Source organism: Anser anser, assembly GCF_964211835.1.
Source record: "Anser anser genome assembly, chromosome: 4".
NCBI classification, from domain to species: Eukaryota; Metazoa; Chordata; class Aves; order Anseriformes; family Anatidae; genus Anser; species Anser anser.
The window spans coordinates 22014805-22035525 of record NC_139724.1 but is presented as its reverse complement, the minus strand read 5'-3'; the positions used below and the strand labels follow the sequence as shown (position 1 = coordinate 22035525).

The 20721-nt window shown below is 39.1% G+C and overlaps 1 protein-coding gene across 5 annotated transcripts in view; it reads left to right on the top strand.

Annotated features, from left to right (window-relative positions):
• The window catches only part of LOC310899262 (teneurin-3-like), a 1088357-nt gene that overhangs the window by 996268 nt on the left and 71368 nt on the right, over window positions 1-20721 (top strand). For 4 of the 5 annotated variants that reach the window (XR_014584114.1, XM_083835486.1, XM_083835485.1 and 1 more), the window contains exons 15-17: window positions 11757-12035; window positions 14424-14460; window positions 16507-16556. Coding sequence is in view for 3 of the 5 variants with exons in the window: in XM_083835486.1 (XP_083691612.1) it covers window positions 11757-12035; window positions 14424-14460; window positions 16507-16556 (366 nt within the window). In the remaining 2 variants the exon portion in view is untranslated. Of the gene's footprint in view, window positions 1-11756; window positions 12036-14423; window positions 14461-16506; window positions 16562-20721 lie in introns of all 5 variants that reach the window. The other variant, XR_014584113.1, reaches the window with a different exon arrangement.

The following is a 20721-nucleotide window of genomic DNA, read 5'->3' as shown; positions in this document are numbered from 1 at the left end:
TTAAAATAAAGAAGAAAATATTTTAACATGGAATTATTATATGGCTACAATTATCTTTGTTATTTTTGAAACCCAGTTGACAAGATTGGAAGAGTGGGTATGCATTTTTAAGAAGTGACTTGGTCTAGGCAACATACGTTCAGTTAACTTTAGGGAGAGACCTGCTGTGGTCTCCTTACCTTCTTCTCAAGCTCCTTCTTGTGTCGCAAGACTGGTTTTGTTTTTAAACTCTTCAGGAAAGGATTATTTAGCCTACTGTTTTTAGAACTTCTAATTTATTTATTTGTTTTCACTTTGTTGTTAATCCCTACATAAGATGAAAAAAACTGGTAAATGTGTGAGTAATTAAACTCTGTACCCAGACATGTAAATAAAGACCTTGAGTTTTTTTAATGTAAAAGTATTTTTCAGCTAGATACTCGATTTTACATTGCATGTTTGAGAAGATACCTAATCTCATCCTTGACAGTGGATATAGCACCATGAGAGACTGTTTACTTTCCAAGTGTGATGATATGATTGCTTGCTGTTTGTGTTAGAGAGGAAGACGATACCTATTTACTTATGCTTCCAAGTATCCAACTATAATGAGCAGTCTAATTTAAATATACAACTTTTCTAATTGAATTCAGCAGCCTAAATGCTTATGCTTTGGAATATGCCCAAGTATCTTACTGAATTCAGGATTAAAGCTGAATGTATGAAGTTAAATTTCTCTGTTGCTCAGAGAGAAATCCCTGTGTTTACAAAATTAAATTGCTGTGTGAAGTGATAAAATGTACGTAGGAGAGTGCTAGGCAAAAACATCTGAAAGTGTTGCATGACTATGGATTAGGAGGGAAGGATTGTAGAACTACAGATAGTAAATTGTATTTTTTTAAATTGCATTTGGAAAAAATAATTGGAATTATTAATATAATAATTTGCAAACAATTTGAAGCTGATCGTGAATCAAACCAGCAAGACTCATAGGAACTGAAAAGCTTTTTATGTGGATGCATTGTGATAACAAGAAAAATACTGGCATGCAAAAACTTGTTTTTATTTATACAGATGCATTTTGAAAGGAAGAGAGCCATATGCAGTACGTGTTAAGTAACCATCGTTGTATTTCAAAGATTTTTGTTGTTGCAAGACAGTACAATGATCTTACAATGTCATCCACATATCAAGTCAGTGAGATTTTGTGTGGGAATGGGAGGCTAACCATGAGCACAGGTGGCAGGATACACTGTAGATTTCTGCGTGCTCATATTTTCATACAAAATAGTTACAACACTGTTTGTGAACTGCATGAAGTGAAGTGCTGAGCTGCAGGACACCTTTTGCTAATAGAAGAGGCAATGAGGTAGTGCAGGTTTTGTTAAATTTTTACTTTTTGAAAGCTTGATGTTATCTGTAGTTTAGCCTGGAGGTAGTCAGTTGGTCTTTATACCTGGCAGCAAGAATGAGTTCACTGTGTTTATCATTCAGCACAACTGGTTGTCAGCAAAGCCTCAACGTGAATTTCTTTTCATGCTGTCGCTTTCAGTTTTGTAGGAGAAGGTACTTGTGTGCATGTTTTTGTGTCTTTACTCTTCTGAAATACTTAGGAGTCTAATAACTCCATGGAGCTGCAAAAAGAGGAGCTGAATTTAACAAAGAAGCAAAGAAAAAGATTTTCTTTCCTTCACAACGTGCTGGATCACTGATAGGAGGTCGCCAAAAAACAAAGCCATGCAGAGTACGTTACACTGTGCTGATGAATCGTAGCTACTGTTTAGACGTCCCTCCCATGACAATTTTGATTTTGGTGCAGGAAAAATCTCACCATCCAGCAAAAGAAAGACCTGAAGCAGTGCTATATATGTTAGGACAATTTTATTTTATTATTTAAGATGTTAAACACTGTCACAGATTAATTTTTAAGACTTCAGAAACATGAAGCATGAATTGCAACTTCTAGCTTAATGTAATAGGACTCCAAAGTTTATTGCTTTTAAATATTAGCTACTTAAAATGACTTATTTGGTTAGCAAAATGATTAATCTTTTTAGTCATTATAAATGTCAACTCTAGGATTAAGGGATTTACATGGTCGTGGTTTTAAACCTAAAGCTCGTGTGCTTCAGACTTCCCTGTGTGAGGCAGTGGGAGGATAGGTAAGACCATTGCTGACCTTCCAGTACCCGCGCCTTATTGATGAGCTGATTTTGACTATTGAGCAGGCAAGGGCTTCTCACTAGAACTGAATCAGCCTGCTTTGCAGATTATTTACAGGAGGGTATGAAATGATGCGCAAGTGACTTTGCGATCTCCTGATGAGCAAATTAATCGCCATTCACTGACATTGCAAATGCTGTCTCTCGAAATCTGAGGCAGCTCTTAGAAGTGGAGTTTTATGTCGGGAGCTGCAATGCAGAATGTGTCCTTACTCGGGTTCTGACAGATACTTTTTTGTTATGCTAAAACACAGCCGCCTGCAGTATCTGCCTGATTTGAGTGGCTACCTTTTGTAAGAAGCATGTAGTGCCACTATGTTCTGGGTAATTTTGTGGCCTTGAGCTAAGCACGTAACCTCCTGCCACAGGTTTTTTGCTGGTTTTTTTTCTTCTCTGTAATACAGGAATAACACCACCTTGCAGGCGTGTTGGGAAGATTAATTAGTTTATGTTTGCAAAATTCTTTGAAGATAAAAAGCGCTGTAAGTGCTAAGTAATGTTATCATCTTACATTGCTATACTAGTTACTTCTTAAAGCAACAATAAGAAGTTAATTGGTTTTCAGGTTCCAGGTGATAAGGATCTGTTGACTTTTAAAGTTATTCTATTAGCTACAGAGTGGTACTAAGAAAAACATTTCACTTTCATTTGGTTAGGAGTATATTTAGCTCATGCTCAGTGATACAAACGCTTTCTCTAAGGTATTCATCTAGTGGAAATTGGCCCCTTGTGGGTCATGGTCCACAGATGAGCTATGGATCTGGAGACAAAGGGCAATTGTGATTCTCCAGGGAAAAATCAACCTTGGTTATTGGCAGTACAATGCTTGATCAGGCATTTCTACATGGCCTTGGTCCACAGAGTAAAAACCTTGTCTTTGACTAGTCTCTTATTGTAAAATAAGAGAATTAAGTTCTTGATCTTAATGATTACAGATTTTTAAGGTGAACACGGGGCCTTCACAAGGACTTTCAGCCATGGAAAGGAAGGTATTGTAGAAGGTCTGCAATTACTCTTGTAGCTCTCTGCAGTTCATATAGTGAGATGTATAGGTCGCTCCTATTCATAATAAAATCTGACCAGAGGACTGGGGAGATAAAGGGATCACATGCATGACTTTGAAAGGTGACTTCAGAGTGTTAGTATTGATGGAGAGATCAAAGCTGGAGAAGCGTGCTGTCAGAGACTGGGTGGGCAAGGGATGCAGAGGCTGAGGAGTCCCATCTGTTGATTTATTCAGTGCTTAGGGCTGAGACTCAGGACTGTAGGCCAGCCTACGAGGGACTACTTGTTCCACCAGTGGCAAATTTATGTGGAAAATGAAACAGATTTGAAGTAGGAATAATTCCTCAGACGACAGTTGATGCTTTCTGAAAGTAATCTAAAATATTAAAACGTACTGGCTTGAGAGCCAGTACTGAGCGTTACTTAGCTTATTAAAGCCAGAAGAGGAAATGGAAGAACCATCAGAACATGTTCCTCGTGTTCCATGTTTATACTGTTTTGATTTGCCATGCCACAAATTTGTCTGAGCCATAAACCCTTTCTTTTCTTCAGCGTGATGGACATCCTGCTAGAAAGTTTAAATTAAGCAGGATGTGACCCCTGTTGTGGCTATGTGAAGGGAAGTGTGCTTGAGAGAGGGAGTAATAGAGGCTTTCTGCAGAAGTTCTTGGGTCTGTTATTCCTGTTGTTCCTTGTGCTTACCTGTGGTGATGGTCCAAGGGCTCGTTCTGCTTATACATTGCAGAAAAGATTCCCGTGGATGTGGTGTACTTGTTTATGAAATTGTGCAAATAGTAACGTATGGGGCTGCTCTGAATGTCTCTGAATTATCTGAATATTTCTTTACACCAGTTCAGAGCCCGTTGAACTAACCAAGTTTTCTACCATGCTGTGAGACACGTTCCTCTGTGGGTCTGTCCACTCACTTGGGGTGGCAGATGTGCCTTTTCTCCTGGAAAGGCAGACGTAATGGTGCAGAGTTCTCTCCTCCATATCTGGAGGAACAGCAGTGAGCCTGAGCTCTATTGTGCATATTTCCCTCCTTGCTGCCTCCTTCCTCCTCACCTTCTTTCCCCATTTCAAGCCATATGTCATGTCATTAGCATCCTACTGACCTTAATGTGGCAGTTCATACCTGTCAGGTCTGTGGTTTTAGGCTCTCTGTAGACTGGATATCCATCATCTCTGCATTGCACGCCCTTGGGTCATATTTTCTTCACATCTATCAAATTTAGGCTTTATTTGTATTTTGTAATAAATGGATGCTGAGAAGTTGATGATTCGCACTGGTCCCAGGATCCAAAGTTTAAGACAGAGGCCTAAAAATGTCTATACTGTCATTCTGGTTATGATCAAGACTTTGCATTCCTTGATACTCTTGGTGTTGTATTTCTTTTTTAAATCCACAGAATCCTCTTTTTTTTCCTTGCCACCCACGTTCTGGACAGCCATGCTAGTTGCCCTTAATTTGGATTATATGTTACTTAATCATATTCAGAAAACCAGATTTTTATATAAAATCCAACAATTTGGAACTGTAATGTTTGAATTAGTAATTCATTTTCTGGAACATGATTGCTGATGCTGTAGCTTGAAGCTTTTAATTGTGCAATTGTGAAATTATCTTCAATTGACTTTAATCTTATTCTGCAGTACCTTCAGAAGGGCTTGATGAGCAGTCCTTTATCCTTACACTGGATTAAGAAGTGCTTCTTATGTTCTCGTCTGTGGATTAGTACTGAGGATCCCCTGCCACCCTCAGGGAATAAAATTGAGTCCCCTGTACCACACAGAAGAGCCTGCATGTTTGAACCCTGATTTGGAAAACTAGCGGCAGGAACAAACTTCATTCCATTTGCATCTATTCTGTTCTATTTCTTAAAAGAAAAAATTCCCAGACTAGTGTTTAAAGCCGTGTCCCTTGTGATTCTGTAGCTTACTGCCAGTATGAATACATGGCTGGTCTAAATATCAGGTTTTAAATACTTTATTTCCCTCTAAGTAATAAGAGTGGGTATTTTTTGTAGAATTGGCTCAATTTTGGGGTCTTTTAATGAAAAACTCTTCTACCAAAAGTGGCAGAGTAAGTGCAGCTCAGAGAACTCTGTGTAGCTTGTGCAAACCTGCTCGTGAGTCACTGCGATGGTGACTTTGTTCCCCCCATGCTCTTGGAAACCCGTAAGGAATGGGAGAGCAGGATGGGTGATGTTTGCTCAGAATAATACAGGTTAACGCTGTTTGTTGTTATGTAGTGTGCTGGATATATTGAGAAACAGCGTTCTTTCATGTGCATCTTACAGCTCCGCCCTAAACCAGGTAATGGCAAGGAAAGGTGGTTAAGATGGAAAACTGAATGGAGCAGAGAGGTTGAGAAAGAGAAATGAAGAGGTTATGAGGAACAAGGTTGTGATGAGTTAGGAGAAAAACAGAGGAATTAAAACCAGGATAAAAATGTGACTCAGTGGATTAGGATGGTTTAAATTTCATAGATAACCTTCATAAAACCAAAAAAGAAAATCAGAAAGAAATAATTAAAAAAATAAAAGGCCGGTCAGAAAAAATACTTGTTAACACTGGCAAAGCTTATTACTCGTCAGTCTTTACTGCAGTTTCTTACATTCTGGCAAGGAGAACTCTGCAAGTCCAGCTTTGAAAGCTCCTGTTTAGTAAATATACCATGGAGTTTGTGTGACAGAATGAATGGTATCACGTCTATTTCTCATTCTCTCTTTTCTGTAACCGTATTCTACCTGCTTAACTCAGAATCCTAAAGACAGCATTTGTACGCTTCTTATCAGAGCTTTGTAGAGCATGCAGGGCCTCTATCTTTTGCCAGTTCCTTTTCTAAAATCTTCATCCTTTCATTTCCAGCAAACTTCTTTTCTTAAAATACATTTGCTTCCAATTTTATGTCCTTTTTCTCAAGACCTTTCCTTAGAAAAGAGCGCATTAGAAAGTCTGTCATGTTCTCTTTGCCCCTGGTAAATGGAGAAGAAAAAATCTTATTTTACTTACAACAAAATTATATATTTTTTCATTGAGAAACCAATCAGAATTGACACTTAGTAGTAAGTAATGTTTCAGATCCCATAGGATTGCTTGGGATTCTCGCTAAGTCAGTGCAGCTCTGCTTCGTGCATCTACGAAGAAGACATCTTCTTAGTGGTCCATTAGTGCCTATCTAGTCTGAGAACAGAACAGTTCTCTTGCTTATCATTCTATACTAAGAAACTTCTTTTTCCATCTTTTACTTGCACATGATTGAATGCTGTATTATTTTTTTTTTTTAGGAATTAGCAAAGTGATCAGTCCAGCCAACTTGCTGTTAGCAGAGCTATTCCTTGTAGCTGTCATGTACATGAGTTAGGAAGGCAAGCCGCTGTCGAACCAGTGGTGTGGAGCTTTGGGTCCTACAGGAGTGATGAAGTGTTTCAGAGACGTGGCGTGGACATGGTGTAGCTTCTGTAGAGCTTTTGCTCTACAGAAAGTATTCGGAAGTACTGAGAATGAGCTCCAGGTAAGGAGTTTCAAGTAGAAGAAATGTGCCCATTCTGCGTATTAGGTGAGCATGGTACAAAAATAAGCAAGTAATTCGCAGTATCCAAATAGCAGAAAACAACATCAGTGCTTTTGACATCAGTGCTGCTTATAAGCATTGTATTACAAGGAACTGTTTGTGTGCTCTAGTCTGCAGACAAAGAAATAGAAACGAGAAAAACACTCTTCTTCATTTACTTCCTAAATAAATTAGTCGTCTTTTAGTTTAAAAAAAAAAAAAGATTAAGTAGGGAAGCAGAAATATAAGGGAGACTAAAGTGAGAAGACTGGTTCTCTCATGGACTGTGATCATATGTTGTTTTGCGTCTGTGTTGCTTTAGTTGTTTCACAATTTATTTTTCTAAATTTAGTATAAGTAGTTTTTTATAATGCATTACCACAGAGTGATTATAGCGGAAAAAATGCATTTGGGAATGATTTTGGGTGGCACAAAGGTGTTACAGGCAGAAGGCAGGATACAGAGGAAGAATATTTCCAAGCCTTAAAATTAGAAAAGGGGACTGACAAGTAATGAAGGACACGGAGACAGCAGAAGGGGAATGAAACTTCATCAGAGCTTTAAGCAAGAGCAGAACTATGCCCAAGGCACAAGGTTGAGCATGGATGTGGGTGCGTTTGGGACTTCTGCCTTTTTGGTACTAGCTCTATCCCGTTACAACAAAACCAAAGGCAGCAAAGGCACTCAAATACAACTTCTTTGGTTTGAAAGAGGGGTGTGTGTGAGTGTGTGTGTGTGTTTATGCTAACTAGGCAGATGCTGTGGAGGCTCTTTAGTTGGGGAGTGTTTTCTTTCACTTGTTTCCAAAATTGTTTGTCGTTCAGTTCTTGCTAAAACCTGACTTGTAGACTTGCACAGTGGGTTATGGATTGCTAAGGTCGGTGGCAGTATCTGGAGGTGCTGACAAATTCTCTGCTGGTTATTTTTTGTTCATACCTTCTGTTAGTTTCTTTTCCCATTTTCATGGTTTGTCATTTTAAGAGAATATCCATGTGTTAGTGCAGATCCAACTTAGAGCAAGCACTGACAACTGAAAAACCGTGTGACCTTTTTTTATTTTATTCACTAGTCCTCTTCAAAAATCCTTTTCCACAGATAGCATTTCCAACTTGAAGCTTAAGTTATTGTGGAAGTCTTTGAATAACTTCTCCAATTTAGGGCAGTAAAACAAATATGGCACAGGTACAACAGATTGCCACTTAATTTCAGCTGTGAAATTCTGACCTAAAATAATGTGTAAATTCTGCATACATTGAACTTGTTTATATATGCAGTATTTGATTAAAGAAATTATTTACATTTCTAGATAAATACAACCCGTGTGGTCCAGGCAGAGAAATTTATATATACATAAAAGTATTGTGTGTGTGTATACATGCATATACACATACATGATCATATATATACATATGTATATATACACATACATACAAATATATAACAAATTAAAATATATGTATATCAAAAGTATATTGGTATACTTTTTTGTATTTACTTAATGTAGGTAAAGAGGTGCACCAATCATACATGGGTCGTTCAGGTGGGTCTGTATGGTTACTATTGGCCAACACTGCACTTCTAACAGTGATTGCTGTAGAAGCTCCTGGAAGTTATTCTCTAGTTATGATGTTAATTTTGTTCATCTCAACAAGTGGATGGTGTCAGCATTCCTTACACTAACTGTACATTGATATTCCAAGCCAAGAGAGATGGCAATATCTAATGGTAGAGTGGTAGTAACAGCATTATTGTCAGTTTTTAAAACCTAACATCACTCCGGATCATCCCAAAACCCCAGTGTTGTCTCCCAAATAACTTTCCTTGAAACACTTTGTCTAATTTCTTTCTCCATTTTTCATTTCATACTTCTTGTAAAGGAAAGGAAAAACAACCACAAAGCATTATAAACAGCTATTTATTCTTTCTTCTGTGGTTTCTTCTCAGAAATGAGTTCATTACAGTCGCCAAGTTGTTTTTAAGTACTTACGAAATGTTGAAGCACCAATTGTCAGCGGGAGAAATTGCAAATGTATGTGTAGTGTATAAAACTGATGATTAAATCCCTCACATCCAAGCCATCCTGGAAAGGTTAATTAGAAATGTTAAGAACGCAGGAGGGAGAACATCCTGTCTTCATACTCCTTTCCGCTGAGCCCTACAACTTCCTTTCCAATTTTTTGGTAGTATCATTCCCTAGCAGGTAAAAGCCCCTCTTCCAGTCTCCTGCCTGCTAATTCTGTGTCCCAGCTGTGTTCAGCTTCCCCTGGATCCTGAACATTTTTTCTAGACTCTGTTTTCATTGTCGGGGAAGATCAAGATAATGTCAGTTTTTTGTATTGCGTATGTATGATTTCCTCTGGGATATAAATTCCTACATAAATACACATTTTTCCATGTCAACATTTTGTTTATTTTTCATTTGTGTAGGCAACTTACACAGAGTACAATCCTCTTAGTAAAGCTTTTAGGAAAGCTTTAATTCAGGAGATGATTGAGCCTGATGTCTCTAAAGCTGTTGCAACATTTCTGGGCTATGCTGTAAAACTTCAGTGTAGCAAAAAAGCTTTAATATATTGACTGTGATGAAAGAGCAGTAAACAACCCCCTTTTCTGTCTTCACATTTGCACTGGAGCTTCGTTTTGGTGCTGTGACGTGCCGTTTTCATTTTCCTCTTATCAGAAGAGGGGGGAAAAAAGGCAGAAAGCAGGAAATGTTATATGTGGAGGCAGGTTGTTGTAAAATGAAGTAAAAATAAAATCCATTAGTGGTGGTTGGGTGGTATGTTGTGCCTGGGACCCAGCCTCCTAGACAGTGACCATGGGTGTTCCTATAGAGTGAGTGCCTGAAGGAGTTTCTGTTACAAATAACGGTTTGCCCAGCAGTTTAGAAAGTAACAAATAAAAACCTTTAAACAAAAATGATTAAAAGAAGGGTTCAGTAGTCTCTTTGAAGTGCTGTGTCTGCACAGGTGGCTCCCCAGGGTTGCTGGGCGTGCAGGGAGGTGCTTTGCAGAGCTGGGTGTTGCATCCCCCAATCTCCCTGACTTTTCAGGCCTGCAGGCCCAAAAATCCAGGTCTGGGAGCTGACAGGGAGCCAGGCATAAAGCCTAAGCATCTTTTTCTATTTTGCTCCTAAAATGCTGCTTTTCTGAGCCATGCGGTGAGCATGCAGCAGCTGTTCTGAGTGTGAGTGCATATGCAGGCACGCTCACACACCTGCACGTGGGCTCCTCCTGTGTCGGCTTCTGGCTTCAGGAGCTGTTTGGAAACCTAGATTCTTGTCATAATTTATCAAACACGTGACACCAGTGTGCTAAGCTGCCATCCTTAGCATATATTTGCCAAAGCGCTAAATAGGAAGCACGGTAGACGCTTTCATGTGTTCTGCCCTGACCCCGTTACCACTGGGTGGTTTGTTTGGCCTGTTTGCTTCTCGTCTGAGTTTCAGCTCTCAGTATGCCTGAATATCTGGCATGATGTCACACGGCATGGCAGTTTTAAAAATGATGAGGTACTGTCAGCGCACATGATAATCCCCGACCTTAAACTCCTCGTGCTGTTCAGCTGTAGTCATAGATGCGTTTGGTTCTTTTGCATTTATTTTGCAATGCACCTCTCCAGCTTCATTTTCACTCAAATCCTTATTCACAGCAGCATAATAAATGTAGTTAGCTTTGTACCTAATTGTAGTAACTGGTTTTCATTACTTATGAAAGTCATTGTTGGAATTAATTTATGGTTCTGACTGCAAAGAAACTTTCAGCAACAGCTTTGTGTGACCACAGCAATAAAGTAATTAACTGGCTCACTTAAAACACATAAATGGCCAGGGCATTAACTCTTAATATTTCAGGAATTACTTACACTTCTGTATTCATACTCCTGCAATTCTATTAATTTCTAATTGAGAGGAGTCTGTTGCATTATAATCTATAAAGATATTACTAACATGTATTTTTACACTAAACTAATTTTGGGGAAATTAGGATGCCTGTCAGATTCAAGAGTTGAATATGTATTCTAATTTGTTCTCAGAGCTATGAAATAACTGTGAGCAAGAGTGGAAAAGCATTGTGGGTATAGGCATGCAAATGAGCTTGCTAAGTGTCTATATATCATACGGTGTCTTAAATCTGCGGACATAAAAGCAGGATGAAGACACAGCCATTAAAAAGGCAGTCATTTTTGAGTGTCACATAATTTAGAGACTTTAAGTTATTGAAGTGTCATGAGTTTATTGCACCTAATTTATTAATACAATCATTTGGGATTCACTTATGTCTCTTGCTCTGCCCCAAAACAGAGGCTAAAAGTCTGTTTAAAATGTACAGGCTCTGCTTCAGCAGTGAAAGCCTAAATCGTTTCTCAGAATTCAGAGAGATGGAAAATAACTTACTGCAGTTCTGCAGGTAATGGGTGACAGTCTTACAATTTATTTCCGATTTATTTACATTTGTGTATTAAATGAGGGCAGAGAGATCTATTAAAGATGAAGTTGGTTGTGTTCCCATTTAGTTTTTCCATTGTCGCATTAGGTGTACAGAAAAATATCCTGTTGCTTAGGCTTCTAGCCTGGACGAAAAAAGGTAATCCTGACAAATAACTTCTACTGCTTTCACACTTAGAAAAGTAAAAAAATAAAATAAAATGGGTAGAGAGAAAAGAAAAGTTTGCCATTTCTTTTCAATCCTTTCATGTGCTGAATTGGCTTCTCTTAGTTTGCAGGTTCTGTTCTGTTTCTCTCCTACCCAGGAACACTTTTAATGTGTTGAAGCAGTTGACAAAACAGCGCTAAGGCAGTATGTATGAAAAGGGGAGCTGCTGAGAGCTGGAGACAAAAGGAACCACTTGATTGTAATATATGCAGTTTTGACAAAACACCTTGTGTGATGCCTGAGAAAATTACGCACATGAAGAGTTTTTACTTTTAGCTTTGTATTTTTTTTTATTTTTTTTAATTCTCATGTTTTGTTATCTTTTTTTCCCCTAATCAGGACAGAATTTTACCCTAAGGCAGTTAGGAGTTTGTGAACCAGCAACTCGTCGAGGACTGGCATTTTGTGCGGAAATGGGGCTCCCCCACAGAGGTTACTCTATCAGTGCAGGGTCAGATGCTGATACTGAAAATGAAGGAGTGATGTCTCCAGAGCATGCCATGAGACTTTGGGGCAGGGGGGTCAAGTCAGGGCGCAGTTCCTGTCTGTCAAGCCGTTCCAACTCAGCCCTCACTCTGACTGATACCGAACATGAGAACAAGTCCGACAGTGAAAATGGTAAGTTCTTACACATATGCACGTATATGTAAATCAATGTTTTATTTGCTGTTTTGGTTGACACTCGATAATTTCAAGTCATTAAAAGTTCAGGGAGTGGCCTTGAATTATTTATCTACTTATTTTTTTACCTTCCCTTCCCAGGAAAGTCAATATTCATTATCAATCCTAACTAATGCAAGCTTTGGGTGTGATGTTTTAGCTGTAATTTTGGGAGAGTTTAATCACAAATAAGATTAGCTCTGTTTCATCTTGGGCCATGTCACCTGTTACCCTTTGGGGAGCAGCAAAGTAAGTGGTGATAAAGTTGATCCCTGAGGCCAGCTTGCAATTCAAGGTTTTGTTGTAAACTCCTCTTTAAGACATCTCAAAGAAGTTGCAAAATCTTAGAATGGATGAATGAACACAAAGAATAGCTTATTAACAGGGCTCATGTGATTGGAAAACAAATTTGACCATGCTTTAAGCTCACTGGCTGATGAGAGCAATTGGAATTGTGGTGAAGAGGCGTGTGGCCTTTGATGTGCCTGGGGGACTGGATTACTGCGCAACTAAAATCTGGAAAAAAAATCTAAACCGCTTTGTAGGATATGGGGTATGACCATTGTATATTAAGGTTTAGTGTTTAAATGAAAAGAGGTTAATACAATTGACTTGATTCACTCTTACAGCTTTGCAAAATCTTGTACTTCAATGTGAGGTTATGAACAGAACCTGATGCGCTGTTAAATGTTAAGTGCACAAATCTTAGAAAACAGTTTGTCTTTAACTTATTTTTATTTGCAGAAGATTTGCGGCTTCACTAGAATTAAAATGATTGTTCTATTAACTTCATGACTTCCTATGCGACAAATTCAAAAGAAGAATAAAGGAAAAATGAGTAAAAATGAAAATTAGTGAGATGGCTATTGCCTGGATGTATGTGCTTCAGTTTATTAATTTATTAAACATGTCTGCTCAGATGTACATAAGCTGCAACAATTTTATTTCTATCCTCTGGACATAGCTGTAACACACTGTGGTAAGCAGCAGTGTGTGTGTGTATTATGATATGATACTTCTGTGATCATAAAAAAAAAAGTACAAAAAAATAGTGCACCACTTGTATTTTAAACTACAAGCAGTAATGCTTTGTCCTACCTATTTACTGTTTGAACTTCAGTTTGAGAACACAAAACTAAAGCTGCCGTAGTCACGGCCTTTCCTGTGCTGGCTGGTTCTAGCTGGATTCCTCTGCGAGATGGCTGCCTCAAATGGGATTTTGCTTTTTGTGTTGGAATTAATGCTGCATGTTACCTGAGGAGTCAGCTGTCCATATTCAAAAAGGTTTTGTCTCATGCTTGGAAAATTTATTTTGAGTCAGAAGCAAGCTTTGAAAAAAGAAGATAGGAGTACATGCTTACCTCCTTTTGGCAGTGGAGTTGTTGGATGGCTATTGATATTTCAGCTGCAAAGCAGTCTAGAAAAAATTGTTGAGCAGTCCTCTGATTTTTCTTTTGAAAGATCTGTGCTGAAACTGTCTTGAGTATTTTGCAAAACCCTAGGTTAATGATCTTTTATGTATGTGTTTGTACACACACACACACACACAATTTCCTTATGAGAGTTGTATCAATACTTTATCAGAGGTCGCTGCCTCAGAAGAATGATAGTTTAGGTATGCTTTTTTTTAATAAACTTATTTTTTTTAAAGCTCCATGTATCTGGTTACAATATGCCAAAAGTCCCTCTGTGAGGTTAAAGGTAGAGTTTATATTTTGTGTGTGAGAAAGCTGAATATGTTAGAAAAGATGCACTGGTTAAAATCCTGCAGGGAGTGTCTGATGTTTGATATTACTTCAAAGAAGAGTTTAGTCACTAAAAGGATTACAGTTGATTTATTTATTGATAGGGAGGCCAGCAGTCCAGCTTAAGAGAGTACTAGGACTGCTGTGAGGCTAATGAAATTTTGATAGCTTGAAAGTCCCCTGGGGTTATGAAACATACATAACTCAGACCATGTCATGGGTCCTCATTTCGTTGGAGATGTTAGGGAAGTGGTGAATACCTTAACCTTCTCTGATGCTTTTCTCTGCATTTTTGTTTCCACTGAACATGGGAGATTTGGCTGAGAAACGATTTTATAAATGTAATTGGAAGTCAATATGTTAAATGCTCACAGCAGAATAGAAAATACATTTTAAAGCCAGGGAAGCAATACTGTCCTGGCAGGCACAGGTGCTCTGCTTTAGGGACCAGACTGCAGGTGTGAGTATTGTTAATTTATGGCCTGATGTTAATAGCTGTGCTAGTATGCTGTTAAAGTCTGACAAATCCAATAAAGCTTTGAATCAAAGCTAGAATTACAACCAGTCCTCTGTACTGTGTCCCTCTTTGCTGTGTTTTCAGGTTTCCTGACTGAATTTCAATGGTACTGTTTTTACAGGTAAATGCATTTCTGTGCATCATGTTTATCGCTAAAGTAGGTAAGGAGCAACAGGTTATGATGAACAAAACCAGAACATACTTTCCTCACCTGAAAGGTCCCAGTTCTTGGGTGATGCTGGCGTTCACCTAGGAAAACTGCTCACCGCTTTAAATAGTCCATTACTATAAGCAGACCTCATTTGAGTTAATGGGACTATTCATAATGATGAGAAATGTGACTTATCCTACGGGTTTATGAACTCAGGATTAACTATTCGTTGAACGTAAGTAAGGTTTTCTTTCTTGCCTGTTGGGTAACAACAGAAGCTTGGCGTCAAAACACAATTTCTTTCCCTTCCTTGTAACTGTTGGGTATCTCTGCTCTTCTGAAATAGTTGTAGATTGCATTTCCCTCAGAAAGGCAAAACTCTAGGTTTTATTGCATAATTACAGTGAATGAGTGGAAATACTTTGTTGAAGATACTAACTTTTATTTGTTGAGGCCTCAAGCTTTTTTCTAAGATCCTACAAAAGCCACGTAAGTTTGTGCGTACTGGCCATACTGGCAGGATTAGAAGTTTCTTTGAAAAAGTTGCAAGTGATTGTTGCAGAATTTTAAATACATTAATAATTTAGTGAATGCCAGCAGATTTTGTATAGAAAACATCAGAACTGTTTTCCAGACATAGGGTTTATAGAAAAATTCTCACCTCAGAGGTTTGGGTTATTGCTTAATAAATCATTCTAAAAGGAAATATTTTTCTCTGAGCTTGTTCAAGTTCCTTATATGACTGTTGGCATCATATTCTGAGGGATTTGTCATGTCAGCCTCCCTGAAGGAGGTCCCACATCTGTTAATCTGGGCAATCTACCAGTGTCATGTACAGCGTGTACAATTGGAGCACACTCAGCATTCACATGCTTCTTAGGCTTTCTTCTCCATCCCCATTGCAGTTCTCCTGGAGGCAAAAGAAGGCGAAAACAAGAATATGGTACTTAAAAATGGATCAGCACAACATACATGCTTTCCTATTTCAAAATGCTGTGTCATGAAATTTGTGGTATTAATTGTTCTAGGAGCTGTGTTCTTGAAATTCAAGCAGCCCGTCTTTTACATGCACGCCAGTAACTTTTTGTTTTTAGTGTGTTCTAAGATTACTGAAGCTTGTCTTATAAAATTGATCAATATTTCAGCAGAATGTGAGCAAGAAGTTACAGTTAAGCTTCAAATGGCTATTTTGTTGAAAAGGTCAATATATTTTAAGGTATCTTAGAATCCATGTAGTTATTTGAATTATTTTTAAAGCCATTAAACTGCTATCCCTGACCTAATGTGACATCAGAAAGATAATAGTCAAAACATGAAGGTTAATTGAGCAAGTTATTCCTAAATTGCAGCTCATTTCAGAGTTATGTATTATGCATTTATTTATTTATTTAAAGTTATATTACCAGGTTTGTATGCACTTTTTGTGCAGGCTTGAAGCTGAGGCTACGGCAATGATTGTGACTAAAATGATTTTACTTGGTCATTTCAAACTTAAGCAAATCCATACCGGTTTCTATCCCTTTGGAGGCAGTATTGACAGTGCTTCCAAGATTTAGGCTATCCAGATAAATGCATGCCACTTAGTTGACCCTGCCCACATCTACAAAGGCTAAGTAGGCATACAGGAAATATTTGCACTGGCACTAGAATATGGGGGAGTATTTTGTTCTTTAGTGAAAATTTTGCACTGATGGAGATTTGTTTTAAAACAAAAAAAAAAAATCAAAGGAGATTAGGATGTAATAAAATGAAAAGAAGAAAGAGAGGGAGGGGTATGAGATCATGGCCTCAGGGCAGTCATTCTGAATTGGTTAGATAAATGATTTGAAACCTGGACCCATTTTTCACAGCTATGGAAAAGCAGATATTGCTAGCAGAATGTCCATTGCTGAGGAATTCTGTGAACAGAAATTACCAGCTTATCAGCTGCTTGGGCACCTGCCTGCTTCCTCTCCAACTTCTGCCAATTTCTGAAGACAGCATTCTTGTGAACCTAATACTCTCTTATCCTTCCAGAATGGTGAATTTACTGGCATTCAGATCTCTGAAAACCAAGAAGTACATTGGTAAGGTACTTGTCAAGACATCTTAAATCTGTTCTCTCTAACATCTACATCTGTAACATACGCTTGAACTCTGCATTCTTACATAATGCACATCATTCAGGAAGTAGTGTTAGACCTTTTTACCTGTTTAACATCCTTCTTTATGATGAGATAAAACTTGATTTGAAAGAGCTCGACTGATAGGAGTTGCTTGCTACCTGCTAGGCAAACCCTGAGCCTACTTATCAAAACCAGCCACATATCTGATGAATTAATATTCATCTTACTGCCATACCACCATTTACAGCTTCTTCACTCTTTCCCACAGTATTCCATCTAGCAATTATCTACCCCTCATTAACCACGCCAATGTCTCTTTAAATCCTGTTTTGCTGCTAAGAAATTTCATAGCCAGGAAATCCATCTGTTTTATTGTTGACAGAACTCAGTTCTGAAATAGTATTTAGTACCTAAACAGGAATATGCATTTTTCCTTTGGTTACAGACACATGGAGCAGAAATCTATACACAAAAGGAGTCGTCCCTGTTTTTCTGCAATATTATCATATGTGTTCTGCAGTTATCCCAATATCAGATTCTGTTACATTATGATTGCCGGTCTGCAGGTGTGTTTTGGTACATCTTCCAAGCATTCACAGTTAATGGAATTGAAAATCGTGTTGATGAGTCTGTTGGCTAGTGGTAGCCATAAGAGGGAACAGCTGGGCTGACCTTTTTCCAGTAACTTTTTTGGATCTTCTGGACTTCAAAGGCTTGAGTGTTGCTGAACTTGCAGTTGAGGAAGGGCATGAGATTCCAAAGGACTGTCCTAATGATGCATATATGGTGGGAGTCTGGTATAGGCCATCAGGCTGACACTCTGAGAAGATCTAGCCAAATCTTCTGATGCACAGGAACTGTAGGCTTAACAACAGCTGACAGTAATAAAATCAGAATTGCGTTCTGCAAAGAAAAACAAATCTAAGATAATTTCAGAGAATTCACACTTGGCTGTCAAGATTATAAATACTTCTAATGTTAAGGAATGGTGAAAGATGTTTAAAGACCAACTGGTGTAGCTCAGGATTTCCTCAGATCTGAATTCAGGAAAGAATCACACAGAAAAATGGAAGCAAGGTCAGATTCCTCAGGAAGAGCTTAAAAAGATGCAGCTAGAAGAGAGGCTATGAAGACAGGCTGAGGGAGTTGGGGTTGTTCAGCTTGGAGAAGAGCAGGCTCTGGGGGAGACCTTGCAGCACCCTTCCAGTACCTAAAGGGGGCCTATAGGAGAGCTAGGGAGGGATTATTGGTAGGGGGATGTAGTGACAGGACAAGGGGTAATGGTTTTAAACTAAAAGAGGGGAGATTTAGATTAGATTTCAGGAATAAATTATTTTACTCTGAGGGTGGTGAGGCACTGGCACAGGCTGCCCAGAGGAGCTGTGGATGCCCCATCCCTGGAGGTGCTCAAGGCCAGGCTGGATGGGGCTTTGGGCAGCCTGGGCTGGTGGGAGGTGTCCCTGCCCATGGTAGGGGGGTAGAACCAAATGGTCTTTAATGTCACTTCCAACCCAAACCAATCTATGATTCTATATAAATACAATTATGAGGCATAATAGGCAAAAAAGTGAAGATGTACAGAAACATGAATGCTAAGAAAAGGGGAAAGAAAGAGTTATTACTCGGCAGTCAAGGAAGACTGGTAATATATCGCTGATGTGTTTTCTTGTGGTTGTTTTTTTCTTCAGCATTTGCTACCAGAGTAACTGATCACATTGCTAACATTTGTACTATTAAATAAAGGATTAGAGGTTACCTAAGTAAATAAAATTTGTCCTGCATGTATAGGGCACCTATAGCCTCTGGGCTTTCTGTGACTCATGTCTGAGAAAGCGCTGAAGATGGGTATAGTTCTGGAAAACAAACAGAACAGCTTCAGAAGGGACAAAGGGAAGGAGGAGAAGCTGCCTAATCAGTTAGCTAGGAAACATCCTAGAAGGAGAAAAAGAAATAAAATAGAAGTTTGTTTTGTAACAACAAGTATGTGCTTGTGTGATGTAAGTCTTGTCACTTATTTGATCGCTTGACACTGATTCCTTTCTGTGATAGTGTAAGCCCCTCCTTGCTAAGCATAAAGCAGCAGATGCTAACATAATAGGTGTTTTGACATTAGTAAGGCTTCTGATACAGTCTCGCTCCCGACATACTCCTAAGTAGAGGCACATGGTCTGGGTTCATTATTGCATGGCGAATGTACAAATTATTGGAAAAATGCATAAAGAATGATTATCAGTATTTCATGAGCTGTCAAGCTGAATCAAATAGTACTCCACATAGTGTGCCATAGATTTTCTTAATGGCTTGGATAATGCAAATACAATGTTGTAACCTGGAAAAAAAATCACGTGTGCTTTGTAAGACAGGATGAAAGCTGGGGAAGTAATTCCACATGAGAAAATGCAGTTCAGTAAGCACAAGTGCTAAGGCCTACGTTTAAGTGGGAGTAATCGGTTTCCAAAATGTGAGAAAGACAAGTGGCTAGATCTCAGTCCTTTAGAAAATCATAGAATAAGTCAGCTTAGAAGGGACTTTTGAGGTCCTGTGGTCCAACCATATGCTTAGAACTGAACTAACATAATTTAGATTAAGTTGCTCAAGGCTTTGTTCAGTTGAGTTTTGAACATTTCCAAGAAAAGAGATATCCACATCTTTTGCAGACATCTGTTCCAGTGCTTAGACAGCTTCTTCATGATTTTTTTCCTTTATATCTAGTCAGAATTTCCCTTGCTGCGGTTGTGACCACCATCTTAAGTGATGGAAAACCCAAGTTAGATTTCCAACTTTTACCCACTCCAGCTTGAACAAACTCAGTGCTCTCAGCTTCTCCTTGAGCTTTCTAATCATCCTGGTCAGCCTCCGCAGAATTCATTCCAGTTTGTTGTATGAGTACTGGGGAGCCCAAAAGCGGATGTTATACTCCAGATGTGGTCTTCAAATGTTGAAAAAAGGGTGACTGTTCACTTCCAAGAGCATGCTATCTGGTATTGTGAATGCAGCTGGGTATGGGGTTAGTTCTTATTGTTGCAAGGGCACATTGCTGACTCTTGCTGAACTTCTTGTCCATGTTGACTCCCCAGGTCCTTTACTACAAAGCTGCTTTCCAGTGGGCTCCAGCTGGTACTGTTAGATGTGGTTATGCTGCCTTTGGAATTCATAGCTTCTTTCTGCCCATTTTCACAGTTTGTTGAGATCCCTCTGAAAGGCAGTCTTGCCGTGCGGTGTGTTGATCACTCTGTCCAACTTGTCAATATTCACAGACTTGCTGAGGGCATGTTCCATCCTATTCATTCTCAACGTGTTACATGTAATACAAACATTAAGCAGCATTGACCCCAATATTAGTCCCTGAAGAATGCCATTAACTAATGCCAACAGTTGGTCTCTGAACTACGGAGCACTGTTCTTCCAGCCTGAGGTGCCAGTTTTCTACACTCCGCACTTGCAGCCCACCCATCCAGTTCATCTCTTTCCAGCTTGGCTACCAGGATACTAGGGTAGATCATGCTGAAAGCCTTGCTAATGTCAAGAAAAAAACAACATCCACTGTTCTCCCTTTGTCTGCTGAGGCCGATCATAGACAGCAGTCTGGTTGTTTGGGTGTGATTTGCCTTTTGGTAAATCCATTCTGGCTGTTCTCAAGGACTTTTCATGGAGCCCTGTCCAGTCATATGCAGGGTAATTCCAGCAGTATTTGTTCCATTATCTTTCCTGGGGGACTGAGGTGAGGCTGGCTGCTGCTGCTTCCCCACATAGTCCTTGCACCTCTTGAAGGTAAAATGACTTCTATCTTCTTAAAAAGTCATCAGGAACCTCCGTGACCTTCCAATGAATCAGACTGGCCTTTCAGTGACACTGATCAGCTCTGTCAGCACCTGTGGGTGCCTTTGCCTGGTCCCCTAGGCTTGTTGATGTCCAGCTGGTGTAAGTGGTACCTAGCAGCTTGCTCTTCCTCTACTGTGCTTCTCAACTCTGGCTTCGGCTTTCCTATCCCCAGACCTGCATGTGCTGGAAATGTTTTTGTATTCCTCTCCTGTAGCTAGGTTATAATGGAGCACAAACGTTGGTCAGCCGTGTTTTCTGCAATCTGAGGGTTTCTTCCTTATAACATGTCTTTTATATTCAGTAC